The sequence below is a fragment of the Heterodontus francisci genome, chromosome 6 (assembly GCF_036365525.1).
Source record: "Heterodontus francisci isolate sHetFra1 chromosome 6, sHetFra1.hap1, whole genome shotgun sequence".
NCBI classification, from domain to species: domain Eukaryota; kingdom Metazoa; phylum Chordata; class Chondrichthyes; order Heterodontiformes; family Heterodontidae; genus Heterodontus; species Heterodontus francisci.
This window is the reverse complement of record NC_090376.1, coordinates 15,464,336-15,482,887: the sequence shown is the minus strand read 5'-3', so window position 1 is coordinate 15,482,887 and position 18,552 is coordinate 15,464,336. Positions and strand designations below refer to the sequence as shown.

General features: G+C 39.4%; 1 protein-coding gene across 2 annotated transcripts in view; it reads right to left on the bottom strand.

Annotated features, from left to right (window-relative positions):
- Positions 1 to 1,789: 1,789 nt before the first annotated feature.
- prkx (protein kinase X-linked) overlaps positions 1,790 to 18,552 on the bottom strand; it is a 178,499-nt gene continuing 161,736 nt past the window's right edge. The window contains exons 8-10 of one of the 2 annotated variants that reach the window (XR_010975185.1): positions 12,720 to 12,862; positions 3,442 to 7,411; positions 1,790 to 2,442 (exon numbers count right to left, since the gene is read on the bottom strand). Coding sequence is in view for 1 of the 2 variants with exons in the window: in XM_068033143.1 (XP_067889244.1) it covers positions 12,737 to 12,862 (126 nt within the window). In the remaining variant the exon portion in view is untranslated. Of the gene's footprint in view, positions 2,443 to 3,245; positions 7,412 to 12,719; positions 12,863 to 18,552 lie in introns of those variants that run through there. The other variant, XM_068033143.1, reaches the window with a different exon arrangement.

The following is an 18,552-nucleotide window of genomic DNA, read 5'->3' as shown; positions in this document are numbered from 1 at the left end:
GCCGGTAAAGACTGCTCAGGCAGAAAGGGAATGGGTAAAAAAAAAAGTGAATGGCTTAGACAAACCTGCATTCTCGATTTGTATTTCCCCCCAAGCTAGATATCCAAGGTTACAGATGCGGATAAGAGGCACAGAAAATAATGAGGAATATTGCAACCAGTTTGAAAATGTCTTCTTTAGATAACAGCCATTTAGTTGGAAATGGAGTTTAATGTGGATAAATATAATTAAAGATGCAAAGAACCAAAAATAGGGGTTTTTTATTTTAAAAAGTGTAACTGATATAGGAATTTGATCAGGAAAGAGATCTAGGACTTAGTAGGCAAATGATCAGGACACTGCATGACTGCAGGAACAATGATAAATACTCATGATAGATTACAAATCAAGAGGCATTATTACAAGATGCTAATGAGACTCCATCTGGAGCTCTGCCTGCAATTCCGCTCAACTAATCATAGAAAGGATCTTATTGCTCTGACGAGAGTAGAGGCAAACAACGTAAGTCCAGGTACTCGGATTTAAGTAGGGAGTTTGAAGAACTTGAAATTTTAAGGTGACCTAATTGAAGTTTTCAAGATTGCAAAGAGAATTGGCACAGATTAGCCTGGGCAAATTGTTAATGGCAAAGATCTCAAATACTGGAAGACACAAATTAAAAGTTAGGATTAAGGTAGGGACAGTGTAATATTGTGGATTAATTCCTTTAAAATTAGTAACACTCTGACTTCATTTAGTACAGGGCTAACATTTGAAAGAGATTTCAATACACTGTTCTTAATAGGCAGTCAATTCTCCCCAATTTTCTTTTTAAAAACTGAACAAAATAAACAGCAGAGGTTCCCTTGTTATTTGTGGCAATCAATTTCATTTATATCTCGTTCTAAGCAATCAAAATCCTGTTCTTACAGCAGGTGCGGAAAATGCCCTAATACAAAAATGAACTGGGATAGGTTTTAATTTGAAGCACACCTACTGCTGCTGCACATTAGTTTTAAATCACTCTGTCCTAGACACTGATCCAAAATTAATTCCCTGGAGGCACCATACAAATATGGATTTTATGACTACTTTATATCTGTGTCTGATTGTACAGATTTCTTTCTCTTACTTGAAGGAACAGCCTGAAAATGACATATGTCGACAGTGCAGGACAAGTGGCTATTTACACTGTACACAAGGGCAAAAGCCAATTGACTTTGGCACTGCTCTATGCAATGGCTATATGGAAGTCACTGGTTGTGGGAGACTACCTCCTCATGGGATGTGAGCATTCCTGTCAAAGCCTGCATTTATTGCCCATCCCTAACTGCCCCAAGGTCAACAAATGCTGGTCTTCCCAGCAATGTTCACAGCCCATGAAAGAAAAAAAAATGCTTCAAGCATTCAAAATTCAGTTTTTATCCAATTACAAAATTGCACAAGCAGCCAGCATAGCTTTGCCCATTTTCACCTCTCCAAAGGTAATACTGGAGTCAAATTGATGCCTGCATTATAATTGAGAGAGGTGGAACAGAGATGCAAATGGACATGATAGGATGCCTGTACACCCCACATCTTAAAAATAAGTTTTCTCCTTGCTTTCTTGACTTTGGACTCTAACCCATAGTTACAGTCAAGTGAGGGGGGGTCGTAGGACTTCCTTCTTTTCCCTCTCCGTTTGACCACAACAGGTTTAAATCTTGCTTAAAGTGGATGTACTGGCCAATTCAGTCAGTGTTTGATTACTTACTTGCTATGATCATAAGAACCAAGTGGACAGGTTTTCTTAAGTTAAGAAAGAGGTTAACTTTATTGCACGTAAACCGAACTAATGAAAATAATAATCCACGTGCCAGCTTTCACACTCTCACACACTAGAGGTTTACACACACAAATATGTTACTGAGTGGGGAAAGTTAGATTGGTTCATTTAGAGTCCATAAAATAAAGGTATACAGTCTGTGGAGTTTGGCGATTCGACTGGCTTCTAGCTGAATTCAGTGGTCCAGAGGCTTTTCTTTTGAAGAGGTAGATGACTGGTTCGGTGAGTCTCTTGGAGATAGTGATGCAGATGATTTCCTCCAACGGGGTTTCTGATTGTAGCCGGAGTATGCAAAGGCAGTCAGTCAACAAGCAGGATTTGAAAGCTTTCAAACTGGGATGGAGAGTGGAACCCCCACATAGGGTCTGATCATGTCAGAGTCGCGTTGTTTCTCCTCTGCTGCAGAGAAAACACCAGCTTAAAACTGCAGATGGGGAGGGGCTTGTCATATGACAGTCACTCAATTATTCAAACTGAACAGTTAGCAGTATTTCTCTGCTTGCTGAAATAGGTAGTTCCTTTAAACATCCTGGGTTTTGGTTCTTACTGGGAAATGCAGCCATGCATCTCCCTCCTCAAAGTCCTTTGAAATATAGGTGATCATCTTAAGCTGTCAGCAGACATCCTGCTTTAAATTTCTTCAAAAATAAAAATAAAAATAAAAATTCAGATCTCCAGACAGTGGACCAAAGAAAATTACTCAAAACACACTGGTGAAACATCCATAGATACAATAGTGGAAGAATATGTAATGTAAATCTAGGAACATGATTTAATTGACCATCAGTAAAAAGTTCTGCACTTTTAAGTGGTACTATTCACATTAAATGATCCATTAATGACTGAAACACCAGCAGTTACTTAATCATCTATTCCATATTGCACACTAACATAACATTCGCAATGTTAGAAAACACAGAGCAAATTGTTTTTCTGGATTAGTTTATTGTTATTCCATAATTAGCTCACTCAGATCACATATTCCTTAGTTTGGGGTGGAGGGAGGGGCGGGTGTTGGTGAGAAAGGGAGAGGACTGTTCATATTACCCCCACTACTAGCTCTTGCCTCTCTGCAGCCCGATTCAGCTGACGAGGTGGGTGGTATTGGCTTATTACCACCACTACTCCATGACCAAATTAAACATACATGCTTCTACCATTAAGAGATAGTCGAGGCTAATTTCTTTTCCTCTCCATCTCCCATAATGTGCAGCACAGTGTCACCATAAGGTTTTTGATGCCAATATTCATTACAATTGTGAATACTTTATTGAAATAACCAGTCGTATGACTCTATCCTGGGAAATTAATAGCATCTGCCGTATAAATCAAAATATTGATCGGTATTAAGGTTCAACATGTTTGTGCAAGTATGATCACAACACTATTTCAAAGTAGCGTTTCTTAGCAACTTAGGGGGAAAAAAAAAAACTTGACACAATTAAAGAATGCTGGTTTATTAGGTGCTGCAAAAACAACAATCCAGGAAGGCAAACCCAGCTGTGAGGGCTATTCTACAGCAATTGAAAGAATAAATCAGGGACTGTACAATGCTGCAAAATTGATTTACAAAATTAAACTTGTTCACATAATTGCAGTAATTAAACAAATTCTGATCAAGGAGACAATAATCATACCTCTCATTCAGTTCATGAAGAATTTCTGCACTTGTCTTTCGGCAGGTCTTTGTACATTATTTGATTTACAGTGCTCTTTAAAGTGACAGCTCAGGAGAAAAAGAAAACACTGATCTAACTTGTGTTGTTTCACATTTTCATGGTAATGGCCATGTTTCAAGATATTTGACTCCTAAGCCTACGGCAAATTTCAGGTTAATAAATTAAAATTGTACTATTAAGTTAAACTTGACTCACAAGGGACCAATTCTACACAAGCTTCTAGAATGTGGATTAGACCCAGAAGAAACATCTGTCAGAATGGTGTTTCTTGCATACCACATCAGTTTAAGACAACGAAGCTTGCTCGTGCATTCCAGTAACACTCATAATACGCTACATTGGCCTTTTCACCTGACCTCAGCAGGATGATAGCTTCCCAGGGGAGCTTATACCTGGGATAGTAGCAGCTTTGACTGGCAGCTCAACTGGCCAATCCCCATACACATTGAGCTAAGGATCAGAGGTCAGGTTTTTGGCTTTCAGACTGCTGGAACACAAGTCACTCTACAAACTTTGGAGTGCCACAGAAGAGGGATGCTCTCTTCCTAAGGTTCGGGAGCTGACTAGTTTCAGAGATTTGACAGCCTGAACTAAATTCAGCCCATTAATAGGCATAGAAAGGTGTGCTCTTACTTTCAATGTTTAATGCAAACCAGAAGAAGCTTGTTGAATTACAACTGAGTTCCTCTCACTGCAGTGTTCATCAGTCCACTTGTGAGATCGCAGTATCCAGTACACACAAGGGATTTTCATGTTACAACCCTAAGGTCATGCTGTCATACAATTGTATGTTGGACAATAAAGACACATTCCTGATTGTAAGGGACACGAGAAAGACTGCTTATGCTACAAATTATGGAGTGTGGTCTTGAAATTTGTAATGCAGCCTTTAAGAACAAAATAGCCCGTAAATTATTGTACTCAGGTGTACATAGCAGCACACAATATAATTTTTTGGGCTTGTTATTTGAAGTGACACAGATTAAAAGTGAAACCCAATGAATTGTTTCTTTACAAAAACAACCTTACCCAAGAGCGCATGCTGACCTCAGCCAGATTGTTTGGTGAACCACCACCAAGCTGGCTATTGGGAAGTTGGGTGGGAGATAAAAAAGCTGCAGATTTGATCTGTCTCAACTGGACTCCAACAGGCTCATAACTGGCTGGCACAACAAGCACCTGCAAGAGACACAGACCTGCAGGCTCAGGTCTATTTTCTCAATCATAGATCAGAATACACAGGCCAAGGCACACTTGGGGATCAGATTCTTAAAAAATAAATAAAATTACATATTTTCAATTCTCCATTAGGTTTAAAGTGTCCGAATTGGTACAGCCTGTGATAGCGAATACCCTGATACCAATTACTGTTCACCATTAATTAGTTCCTGTAAAACAAACTCAAAACAAATACATTTGGCTAAAAATGATTTCCAACAATAAAAATTTGTATTTCAATATGTACAATACACAAATACAGCATAAACTGAGCTATACAAAGTGGCAGTCTATTTTGTATCTTACAAATCTACAGTCCTCAAAGGGTCAGTTTATTAGGAGGTGCAGTATTTTTTATTTTACAATGGCCATCACCAGCAGTTTTTCTTCCTTTTCAAATCACAATTTACGTTTAAAGTTTTTCTTTGTTTGCCTTTTTAGGATGTGAATTGCACATAAATCAGGCTGTGCAGTGATAATTAAATGTCATGATCATCATCACAAAAGCTACAATGCCTTCAAAATGTACAGTGTAACCCTGTCAAAAACAGAACTGAAACCTTTTTTTTTTTAAAACACATTATTCAGGAGCACAGATTTAGCTGGAGACCACTAAGTATTCTGCAGTACATAAAACAAGTTAGAAATCTGTCTATTTACAGCAATATTAAGGCTACTCAGAATGCAATATTCATACAGGTTAAATTGTCAATGGGTAAAACAGTGAAAAAGGAGGTTGACTAAAAATCTTAATCTTGAATGATATCTCATTACACAAAACCATATTCACAGAAAACAAGGATAGTTGGCAAGTGAAATACACTGTATATATAATAAAATGCCTTTATAACAGTTACAGCATTTCAGCTTGCAATTTTTCTCTGATTTCACATATATTTTGTGCAGCCAGCCATTCTTCATCTGTCTGACATTCTGTTCATCAAACTCAAACGAGTAAGATACAGTTGAATAGAAACATTAAGAAATGTAAAACTCAGCGCATAAGCTATATTTCAAAACACAGGTGTTTACAGCCTGTGATCCTGGGAGAGCAGATTATGCACAGATGCTCAGTGAGAATCAGATATTATCTGTATAAAGTCCTTTCTGATATTTTAAGAAAAACATAAGGCAGTATGTGTTATACCTATGAGCAGAACTTGCCAGAATGTGATAATGCCATGATTTCTCACAATGATTTAGATGAATTGGGTCATCAGGAGAGGGAAAAAGGAAAGGAAACACATTGACCATAACTTTCCTATGTTCCTATTTTCCTTTGCTAAAGAAACACGGGAACACCTCTCAGCTTTCGAATAAGAAATGGTACTGGTAAAGGAGTGGAAGGTCACCTAACTCCCCTCTTGATTAAGAAATGATATGGGAGAAATTATTTAGTATGCTTGGCGGGGGTGAGAGGAAGAAAAAAGTTAAAAATATCACAGAAAACAAGGAACGTCAGATGTGTTCGCACAATAGTCAGAATTTAGTGCCATACTAAGGGTTTTTCAATTAATTCAATAAGCCATTAAAATGCGTTAAAACAAATATGTCAAGATAAATAAAAACCTCACTTCATTACCAATACAAAAGATGTTTTCTTTTAAACAAATGCTGCTACATAGGTGTATCAATATTTCACTTGAGATGTAGACAGGTGTATTCAACTAGCTAAAGTTATAAACCATTCACAACAGCTCACTCAAGTTCATTAGTTTTGATGCCCATCTCCTACCCATCATATATCCTCTCCATACTATATTTAAAAAAAAATATTGAAGTCAAATCCACACAAGATAGAGAATTAAAACCCTTAAAACAATTTTCTATTTCTCCCCCCTCCACCACTCCTAATCAATGACGCTGATGCAAATACAAAGTGGTAAAAGGCTCCTTTGTTGTTGTGACTCTGTTAACGAGAAATACAATGTTCAAACTGTAAGCCTGGCTTAGAAAGAGAAAAGAATCTGCAAGTTATGGAGTGTGAAAATAGTTGTAAATGATGGGAGTCAGTGATAATTCCCGAGAATTCTGCAATATCACATCAAATACATACATTCATTAGTAAATAAGAAAAAAATGGCAAGATGCTGGTATTTAGGATGATCCCTTAAAACATAAAATCTATACACATTTTTCTTAAAAAAACCATATCCTATTCTACGCAAAACAAAAATGATAAAACTTAAGAACAATTTTTATATTTGCATAGTGCATCCATTTTAGATATCTGTATATACAAAGTGATATAACCCTAGTTTTACATCTCTATAAACACAAATAATTCTTTTTAAAAAATAAATCATTGTAAGGAAATGCTTGTGCTTTTCAATCAAGGCAATTTTACAATTATAAAGAAATCTGGATCCACTGCTGAATAATACCACATTTTAGAATAAGCAAAACAGGAATTTAATTATTAAAAACAGATGCCATGCGATAATATAATTACTATAAAAAATTTGGACATATAAAAAAATTCCAGTTTAGACCTCCAATCTTTAGCATACACCTTTCAGTTAGAGCATACTGATCGGAACTGAAGTCAAACCATGATTCTGTCTAGAACCTTCCAATGTATTTAATTGTATGAGGTCATTGTAGGCACAGGCAGGCCATATAGCAAAAACAAAAGTGAAAAACAAAATGTGCAATTTGATGTTGGATCCTTATGAGCATATTCCTCTTGGTCATACTTCTCGTCAGTGCTCTGTAGGGAGGAAGAACACATCTATAATAAGTAAATGCAGGGAATAAAAGAGATAGTCTTCCTTTTCAAAACATTAAACTTTGCTGGTTCCTGATTAAACAACTGGACATCAAGTCTATCAGAGCACTTTAAAGATACAATCAGAATCTCAAGCATCCTTTCGCCAACTCTGCTAAGCAGTTTTAATGTAAACTCTATTTAGTTGATGTTACCAATATTAAGAAGCCATAACGAAAGACTGAATATGTTATTTTTTTTATTTTAGAGATACAGCACTGAAACAGGCCCTTCGGCCCACTGAGTCTGTGCCGACCAACAACCACCCATTTATACTAACCCTGCAGTAATCCCATATTCCCCATCACTTACCTATACTAGGGGCAATTTACAACGGCCAATTTACCTATCACCTGCAAGTCTTTTGGATGTGGGAGGAAACCGGAGCACCCGGCAAAAACCCACGCAGACACAGGGAGAACTTGCAAACTCCGCACAGGCAGTACCCAGAATCGAACCCGGGTCCCTGGAGCTGTGAGGCTGCGGTGCTAATCACTGCGCCACTGTGCCGCCCATGGATATATACAGATGATTAATTCCTCTATGGAACATAATGGTTCATGGATCCTTGGTATCTGGATGACATGCCAGCAAATCCAAATTTGGCTTTTAAGGTAGACTAATATTGCATTGGTATAAAAACAGAAAATGTTGAAAACACTCAGCAGGTCTGGCAGCATATGAACATCTGATTTGGAGCAAGAGTAGGCCAGTCAACCCCTCGAGCCTGCTCCGCATTTGATAAGATCATGGTCGATCTGATTGCGACCTCAACTCTATTTTTCTGTCTACCTTCTATAACCTTTGACTCCCTTGTCAATCAAGAATCTATCGAACTCGGCCTTAAAAATATTTAATGACACTGCCTCCACTGCTCTTTGGGGAAGAGAATTCCACAGACTAATGACCCACAAAAAAATTCTCCTCATCATCTTAAATGGGAGACCCCTAATTTTTAAACTGTGTCCCCTGGTTCGAGTCTCTCCCATAAGGGGAAAACACCCTCTCAGCATCCACCCTGTCAAGTCCCCTCAGGATCATATATGTTTCAATAAGATCAGCATCTGTGGGGAGAGAAAACAGTCAACTTTTCAGGTCGATGACCCTTCATTAATAATATTGCATCAAGATGGGATTATAGCTAATCTTAAAAAAGTCTCAAGAAACAGTGAACCCAGCAGCAAACACTAATTGAACCAGAGGGTTTCCTGCTTGAAGAACATATTCCCATTATGCATTCTGCTGGCCTGTTTGGAAATAGATATTTTTCCACTGAATATGTATCATAGTAGTGGGAAGTACACCGAGGAACAAATTTGCAAGGAAATTACAGAGGGGTGCAAGAATTATAGAATAGTTATAATGGGGACTTTAATTATCCTAATATAAACTGAGATAGCTTTAGTGTCAGGGCAGAGAGGGGAAAGAGTTTCTAGTATGTATTCAGGAGCATTTTCTACATCAGTGCTTCCATCCCAAAAAGGAAGGAAGCATTGCAGGATCTGGTTCCAGAAAGGAGGTGGATCAAGTGACAGTCGGGGAACATTTATGGGATAGTGACTATAGCATGTAAAGGCTTAGGTTAGCTAAGGAAGAGAAGGGGAAATCTAGAGTAAAAGTAATTAATTGGGGGAGAGCCAACTTCAATGGAGTGAGAACAGATCTGTCCCAAGTAAACTGGAATCAAAGATTGGAATGCAAAACTGTAACTGAACAATGGACCGCTTTTAAAGAGGAGATAGCTTGGGTACAGTCAATGTACATTTCCACGAGGGGGAAAGGTAGGGCAAACAGATTCAGAGCTCTGTGGATGATGAAAAAGAAAGTGAGTAAGATGAAGCAGAAAAAGGGTGCAAATGACAGATGTCAGGTGGATAATACATTTGAGAACCAGGCTGAATATTGAAGGTTAAGAGGGGAAGTGAAAAAACAAAGAGGGGGAAAGAGAGTATGAGAAGAGACTTACTGCCAACATAAAAGGGAATCGACAAGTCTTCTAAAGGCACATGAATAGTAAAAAGGGGGTAAAAGGAGTGGGAACGATTAGGAACCTAAGGGGATTTACACATGGAGGCAGAGTGCATGGCTGAGGTACTAAAATGAGTATTTTGCATCTGTCTTTATCAAATAAGATGCTGCCCAAGTCATGGTGAAAGAGGAGGTAGTTGAGACACTGGATGGGCTAAAAATTGATAAAGAGGAGGTATTAGATAGGCTGACTGTACTTAAAAGTTCTTAAGTCACCAGGACTTGAGACTTGCATCAGAGGATACTTAGGGAAGTAAGGGCAGAAATCAGAGACACACTGGCCATAAATCTTCCAAACCTCCTGAGATACAGGTGTGATGCCTGAACACTGGAGAATTCCAAATCTTATACCCTCATTCAAAAAAGGGCGCAAGGACAAACCCAACAACTACAGGCCAGTCAGTTTAACCTCAGTGGTGGGAAAGCTTTTAGAAACGATAATTTGGGACAAAATTTATAGTCACTTGGAAAAATGTGGATTAGTTAAGTGAAAGCCAGCACAGATTTATTAAGGGCAAATCATGTTCAACTAAGTTGAGTGTTTTGATGAGGTAACGGAGTGGTAGGATAAGGATATTAGGGGACGGAGATGGTGGCATAGTGGTGAAGTCACTGGACTAGTAATGCAGAGGCTCAGGCTAATGGCAGCTGGTGGAATTTAAATTCAATTAATAACCATCTGGAATTGAAAGCTAGTCTCAAAAATAGTGCCACGAAACTATCGATTGTCATAAAAAAACCTATCTGGTTCACCAATGTCCTTTAGGGAAGGAAACCTGCTGTCCTTACCTGGTCTGACCTACATGTGACTCTTAACTGCCCTCTGAAATGGCCTCGCAAGCCACTTATTTCAAGGGCAGTTAGGGATGGGCAACAAATGCTGGCCTGCCAGGGGACGCCCACATCCCATGAAATAAAAAAAAACATGGCGTACGTGGACTTCCAAAAGGCATTTGATAAAGTGCCACATGACAGGCTTGTCACCAAAGTTAGAACCCATGGAATAAATGGGACAGTAGCAACATGGATACAAAATTGGCTGAGTGACAGTAAACAGAGTAGTTGAAAACAGTGGTTTTCAGACTGAAGGAAGGTATACAAGTGGGGTTCCCGAGGGGTCGGTGATGGGACTCCTGCTTTTCTTGAGCTATATTGATGACTTAGACTTGGGTGTACAGTGCACAGTTTCAAGATTTATGGATGACACAAAACTTGGAAGTATTTTGAACAGTGAGGAAGATAGTGCAGAACTTCAAAAGGACAGACAGGCTGGTAGAATGGGTAGAAAAGTGGCAGATGAAATGCAGAAAAGAGTGAAGTAATTCATTTTGGTAGGACAAATGAGGAGAGGCAATATAAATTAAAGGGTACAATTCTAAAAGGAGTGCAGGAGCAGAGGGACCTGGGGGTATATGCGCACCATTCATTGAAGGTTGCAGGGCAGGTTGAGAAAGCAATTAATAAAGCATATGGAATCCTGGGCTTTATAAATAGGGGCATGGAGTACAAAAACAAGGAAGTTATGATCAACATGTATAAAACATTGGTTCGACCTCAACTGAAGTATTATGCGCCGTTCTGGGCACCACAATTTTGGAAGAATGTTAAGGCATTAAGGGAAGGTGCAGAAAAGATTCACAAGAATAGTTCTAGGGATGAGGAACTTCAGTTATGTGGATAGGTTAGAGAAGCTGGGTCTGTTCGCCTTGGAGAAGAGAAGATTAGGAGGAGATTAGATAGAGGTGTTCAAAACCATGAGGGGTCTGGACAGAGTAGATAGGGAAAAACTGTTCCCATTGGCGGAAGGATCCAGAACCTGAGGACACTGATGTAAGGTGACTGGCAAAAGAAGAGCGACATGAGGAAAAACATTTTTTATGAAGCAAATGGTTAGGACCTGGAATGCACTGCTTAAGTGTGGTGTGGAGGCAGATTCAATCAAGGCCTTCAAAACAGAACTGGATAATTATCAGAGGAGAAAAAAATTTGCACGGCTACAGGGAAAAGATGGAGGAGTGGGACGAATTGTCCTCCTTCTGTGTAACTATTCTATAATTCTTTGCGATAAATAAATGTGGATGCTTTCTGAACTAGTGCAGGAAAAGACAATCACGTTGAATATAATGCTGCCCTTTCTGATGAACCTCAACCCATACTCACCTTTTCACCACATCTCTCAACTTATTCTTTCTTGAGAAATGACTGTTTGTGCCCAGTCCATTGGTTTTCTGTGACAACCTCAGCCACAAGCTAAGTGAAAAGGAAAAATTGGCATGACCATGAGGAAAGAGCAGGGGAGTGGATCGAATTGGATTGCTCTTCCAAAAAGCTGGCACAGGAACAATGAACAGAATGGTCTCCTGTCCTCTGAGTCTAATAAAGTTTTACCTAATTTCTCTTCTTACTCCTTAAAACCTTTGATCCGATCTAAACGCATTCACTATAGCCAATAATTTACCAGCATCAGTGTCGTCAATCTCTTCACAATCTTGAAGATTTTGGGTAATCCCAAAGAAAACAAGCCAAACTGCCTCATAATTTAAATCCCTAATACCAACCAACTTCTTTTGCCTCTGTACACACTCAATCGTCCTTTCAAAGTACAAAGCACAAGTTTTGCAGGCAATCGGAGGAATAAGTGATTCCTGAAGCTAATCTGAATGGGAAAACATCTTTGATATCTTCAGAATGAAAGTTTTTTTTCAGGTAGTTATCTTTATTTCCTATTTAGAACACCTAAAACTTTTTAATATAGCCAGTAGAACTTTGTGAGGCACAAAGCAGTTAAACAATGAAAAGAATTGCTACCTCAAAAAATTACAAGTACTTTTCATCTAACCAGTTGAACAGAGCTAAATTGTGGTGAGTCGAAGAGACTTAGTAGTTGGCAGGAAAAAAGACAGAGGCGCAAGGGGAGAGCCAACTGTGCAACAGCCCCAACAAACAAATTTCTCTGCAGCACCTGTGGAAGAGCCTGTCACTCCAGAATTGGCCTTTATAGCCACTCCAGGCGCTGCTTCACAAACCACTGACCACCTCCAGGCGCGTATCCATTGTCTCTCGAGATAAGGAGGCCCAAAAGAAGAAAGTAAGTTGAACATAAAACATTGGCCTTAAATAGAATCATAGAATATTACAGTACAGAAATGGACTGTGTAAGAAACCACTCTACAGAAGGATTTATGCAGGCTACCATGCCTTAAATGACAGAAACTGAGTTCACCTCATCTAGTAGCATAATCAGAAGGTCTTGAAAATTTCCAGATCCTTGGGAGGAACAGACGGAATCTTTTTCCACTCATTTTCTGGGTAGGATTCAAAATTTGATGTATCCCCATCATGAGACAGCTTCGGTACTATTGGTGGCTGAAACAGAAAATGATGCCTTTCAGATAACTAATTTTGGGTAGATCTAGAATAGTGTATTTAAATAAAGATCTGCTGGTCCCATGTAATTATGATGTCCTACGCAGTCAAAAGACTAGGGATATATCTCCTCAAACAATAATTCTACTGGTCATTCATCTTATTTCTTGCTGTGCATAAAATGGCTGCCATATTCACTTAATAAACATGACTGCAATGCATGTGAAGCACTTTGTGATGTTCCTCAAAGACGTAATTAGGTGCTTTATCTTCATGAGAAACTCAATTCATTACACCCATGAAAAACAAACAAACAGTCTCACTATATTATAATAACATCCATTATTGAATGAACCATGACAGGTTGCTTTAGTCACTTGAGCGCAAGTCGTCATCTTAGGTAGTCCCTCAGGATCGAGGATGACTTGTTTTCACGCCGGGTCGATGGGTTCCAAGATGGCTTACAAGTCCAATGCATGACTGCAGACTCTGGCACGAGGGTCAGGTAGATGTGTAGTTTAGAGGCTTGTGCACTCCCTCCGATGTCTCACCTTCGCCTCTGCAAGTTCCCAACAAAGTCCCTCGAGGTGTATGATGCCTTCCTGAATGAACTTTCTCCATCTAGGATGGTCACGGGTCAGGGACTCCCAGGAGTCAACGTGGATGTTTGATCTCTTCAAGGATGCTTTGAGGACATCTCTAAAGCATTTCTGCTGTCCTCCTGCTGCAACCAAGCTCAGAGTAGAACAACTGCTTCAAGAGTCTAGTGACGGGCACGCGAACGACATGTCCCACTCAGCGAAGTTGGTTTTAGGTGATTAGTGCCCTGATGCTGGGCAGGTTGGCTTGGGAGAGGATGCTGCTGATGGACCACCTATCTTGCCATGAGATTTGGAGGATCTTGCAGAGATACCTCTGGTGGTACTTCTCCACTGTTTTGAGATGCCTGCTGTAGGTTGTCCAAGTCTCCGAAGCATATAGGAGCGCAGAGTCCAGTAAACCATGATCTTAGTCTCGGGTTTGAGATCCTGATCCTCAAATACTCTCTTCTTCAGTCAACCGAAGGCTCAGCTGGCACACTGGCGAGAGGAGGCTCCAAAGATGAGGTCAATGGTCCACATTTTTCTGGATCTCGGCACTGATCCTGATTGACAGGGGGGCGGTGGGGGAGGTGTTGTGTTATGGGAGCTGGTTAGAAGAGGACCATCGTTTTGAGTGTTTAGTGAAAGACCCATTTCCTCATATGCTTCGGAGAAAGAGCCAATACTGATCTGGAGCTCACTTTCAGAATGACTGCATTGTCTGCACACAGAAGCTTGATGACTGAGGTTGGAGTGATTTTGGTTTTGAACAGTTTCCTGTATATCATCCCCATGCCTGCAGGTAACTTGCAGGAGGGGAGGTGCATTGTGCGTTCACTGTCTGTACAATCATGGCAATACAGTTATGAACAGCACAATGCTATTGACTCTGCTGCCTTCAAGGCAATTCATACCAGAAGCAGACACCAAATTGGGACTACAGAATGAGACAGAGCTGTAAAACCAAAGCTGCCTGGAGAGATTAGATAGAGTTTCAATGATCATGAATACATACTCAACAAAAACAGCTAGAATTACACAGCAAATCAGCAGAATATCAATGTAGAAAAGTCTGAACTTTTTCCACAGGTTCTTTGTAGACTGAGTTCCATAGAAAAGTGAGAACAGGAGTAGGTCTTCAGCCCCTTGAGTCTGTTCCACCATTCAATTTGATCACAGATGACTAACTCAAATCCATTTGATCTTTTAATTCATATTCCTTAATACATTTACCCAACATAAATCTGTCCATCTCAGTCTTGAAAACTTCATTTTTTTTATTCATTCATGGGACGTGGGCGTCGCTGGCTAGGCCAACATTTACTGCTCAACCCCAATTGCCCACGAGGAGGTGGTGGTGAGCTGCCTTCTTGAACCGCTACAGTCCATGTGGTGTAGGAACACCAACAGTGCTGTTCGGAAGGGAGTTCCAGGATTTTGACCCAGCGACAGCGAAGGAACGGCGATATAGTTCCAAGACAGGATGGCATGTGGCTTGGAGGGGAACTTGCAGGTGGTGGTGACACAGCAGTCACAGCCTTTTGGGGGCAAGAATTCCACATCTCCACTACCCCGATTTCACTCCTGAATGCCCTAGTTCTAATTTTAAAATGTTAACCATATTTCCAAATTCCAAAGAAAACAGCTTCTCCGTATCCATCTTATCAAATCCTTTTATCACGTTAAATATCGTGATAAGAACATCCACCAACCTTCTGAACTCAACAGAATACAAACCAAGCTTTTACAATCTTGTCTTAAATGTAACTCATTGAGCTCTATTATCATTCCTTTGAATCGCTGGACCCCATCCAAGACCAATATTATCTTTCCTGAGATTTGGAGCCCAAAACTGAATGCAGTTCTCCATATAGGATCTGACCAAAGCTCTGCACAACTGAAGAATCGCTTCTGCACTTTTGATCTCCAATCCCTTTGAGAGAAAGGCCTGAAGTTCATTAGCCTTTTTGACTGCTTTTTCTCAGCATGAATCTAATATAACAGAACTCAGAAGTAAATTCTATACAGGCAAATAAAATATTGCTGCTAAGGGGAGTAAATTCCAAAATTCACCCACCAATATATTGGATCTTGTAAAGAAAATTACAGAATTCATAATTTCTCAAAATGGGATGGGAGTTGCTTTTATATATTGGTTGGACAAGCACCGTCCAAGCATTCAATGCATCGAAGGACATGTAGCCTGTTTTTTTTTTTGCCGTGATCAAAATCAACAAGCGAGTAAAGTATTTTTCAAACTGAAAAATGTAAAAGTCTATTGACCGCCTTCAAATCACAGCAAAATAATTTTTGAACAGGGCTTACATAAGGCATTAATTAACACACCCCAGCTGTTCACTTAATCTTGCTGGCTGCTGTTAATAGTACTTTGAAGACTACAGCAACATATTTTTTGTTTTCTCTCATGACTGATCAACTATTTCTATTTTAACTACTGACTGATGCCCTTTCTTCACTCAACACAATCACCTCACCTCTCTCACTGCTCCCCGTCAAGTCTTCCCCAACCAGAAGGAAGCCTATAACCCCAGCTCAGCCTATATATTAGTCTCTCTTATCTACAATATTTTATTGCATTATTGTTTTTGGAAAATTTCAGCTTTTACAACCCGATCTCAACTCTCTCAATACTACCCTGTAATTAGTTACTTGAAAATGAGCAAAAGGATAACTAAGAATGACTCAATGACACTGTCCTTCTCAAATGCTTGGCTCTTCAAATTTCTTTACCTTCCATGAAGCCTCTGCTCAGTACCTTTCTGACTCAGATCAGGATATGAGCAACTGGAGGATGACATGAACAATCTTCATCTTTCTATGCTGCAACCCCAATGAGCTATGGGGCAATGATCATTTCTCTCTCCCCACCCACCCTCCACACTTTTAATGCAAGTATTAAAATAATTCTTACTACAACCAACACAATTGTTACAAAAACCACAACAGTTCTTCAATTCACAACAGCATCAAAAGGCTAACAGAGAGAAAAACGGCTAGAAATAAGATTCTAAATATTAAAGGACTTAAGCTTGGGACGGTATGTTAGGAATTAAGGAAAAAATCACATCCGTATTAAAATATCCTGCTTTTTGAAACAAATGAATGACATGAAATAAGTTTAGAAAACAAATTACAACACAAAAGGTGCCAAGGGATCTTTTTAGATGCTAACATGTGAATTAGAAAGGTGTAGAGCTTATTATTTTTGTAGTCTGCACAAAAGCATATTAAGTTTTGAGAATGCACAATGAGCAATCGTATATAATTGCACAAGTAGACAGCCAAATTTAAGTACGAAAAATGGAATTACTGATGTGTGTGGAAAAGTGCTTAGGGTGGAGTTGCGGCGGCACATAATCCATAAATAATTTTGTATATTTGCACAATAGATTTGTCTCGAGGAAAATTAAGCCATTCAAATTGTATAGAAACAGAAGGGATTCAAACAGGAGAAAATATTTTCAATTTTGACGGTTGGTCCTTTAGATTCTGGTTCTCCAGATCAATTGCTTTACACAAATGAAAACACAAATACTTCCTACTGTATGGTAACAAATAGTCAACTGGACAGCTTAATCCAATTTGCATTTAAAAAAATATACAGTGGACAGATGACTGTATTTTTCAAGAATTTAGAAACTGCTCAATAGCTTACTTTCTTGCATAACCACATGTTCATAGTTAAATAATGAAGAATACCATATGTTAGAATTATTGCCAATGTAATTTAAAGAGGGGATTGTCCTGGTCGCTTGGTAGTGCAGAACTTGAGTATTGCTGATAAATGTGACATGCTGTCAAAGCTTTTTGTCTTGCACTCATCAGGACAGATACAATGCCAAATTTCAAACTGAGTAAGAATTTATACTGCATGAGAAATGGGTGCTGATTGGTCATCAGGTTGACTCTGGTTGAGGCGTTGCCATGGAGAATGCACCAGGGAACTATTGCACTCCAAGCTTTTAATTCAAAAAAGGCAATGCCTGTACATGCTCCTTTTCCCTGCAGAGGACAGGTCCCTGTGTATGAATAGGAAGCTACATATATTCATACACAGGGACCTGTCCTCTGCAGGCAAAAGGAACATGTCCAGGCGTTGTGCTTTTTTTGCATGAAACAAAATTGTGGGGACAATAGTTCCCTGGTGCATTCTCCATGGCAATGCCTCAACCAGAGTCTACCTGAAGACCAATCTGCACCCTATTCTCATGCAGTATAAATTGGTGCTCGCTTTGAAATTTGGTATTCTTGCATCTGTCCCGATGAGCGCAAGACAAAAAGCTTCAACAGTATGTCTCCTTTTTCAGCAATACTTAAAGAAGCCTAACTGAAAATTAAAGTGCAGATTTTTCAGTAAACGCACTGCAATTGGTATCGCCTAACTTATTAGATGATCACCAGCTAAAAAACTAATTCCAACTAACAAAACCGACCTCAGAATCCCACTGATCACTTCATAGGCATGTCAATTACTATGAAGAATCTGTTTTTGCTTTAGGGGTTAGTAATGTAGTTTATTATTCATTCTTAGGATGTGGGCATCATTGGCAAGACTGTCATGTTTTGCCCACCCCCAGCAACTTGACCACTTGAAGCGAAGAGGTAGACGTTGGTGTGGGACTAGTGTCATATATAGACCGTAGCAGGTAAAGACGGCAGCTTTCCTAACCCTAAAATACATTAGGGATCCGGCTGGGTTTTTGAAATTATCCAACAGCTTCACGGTTTCTGTTAATGGCACTGGCCTTTTATTTCCAGCATTTTTAATTGAATTCAAATTCTCAAATTGCCATGATAGGACTTGAGCTCATGTTCTTTGGATTAGTAATCCAGTAATATAACCACTATATGCAGTATCTTACGATCCCCTCAAAACTAAATTCTTCATTCATACTTTTTGTCACCTCCTTTACTGTTTTCCCCCACTTCCTGCATCAATTTCCCCTCTTCAGTGAAGCACCTTAGGATATTTCTTGCCATTTAAAAGATTCTAGATTAGTGCAAGTAGTTATCATAGATCAATGAAAACTAATGGGCAGTGCAGCAGCAAGTTTGCACATTTTAAGCAGGTTTATTTTGTAGCAGGCC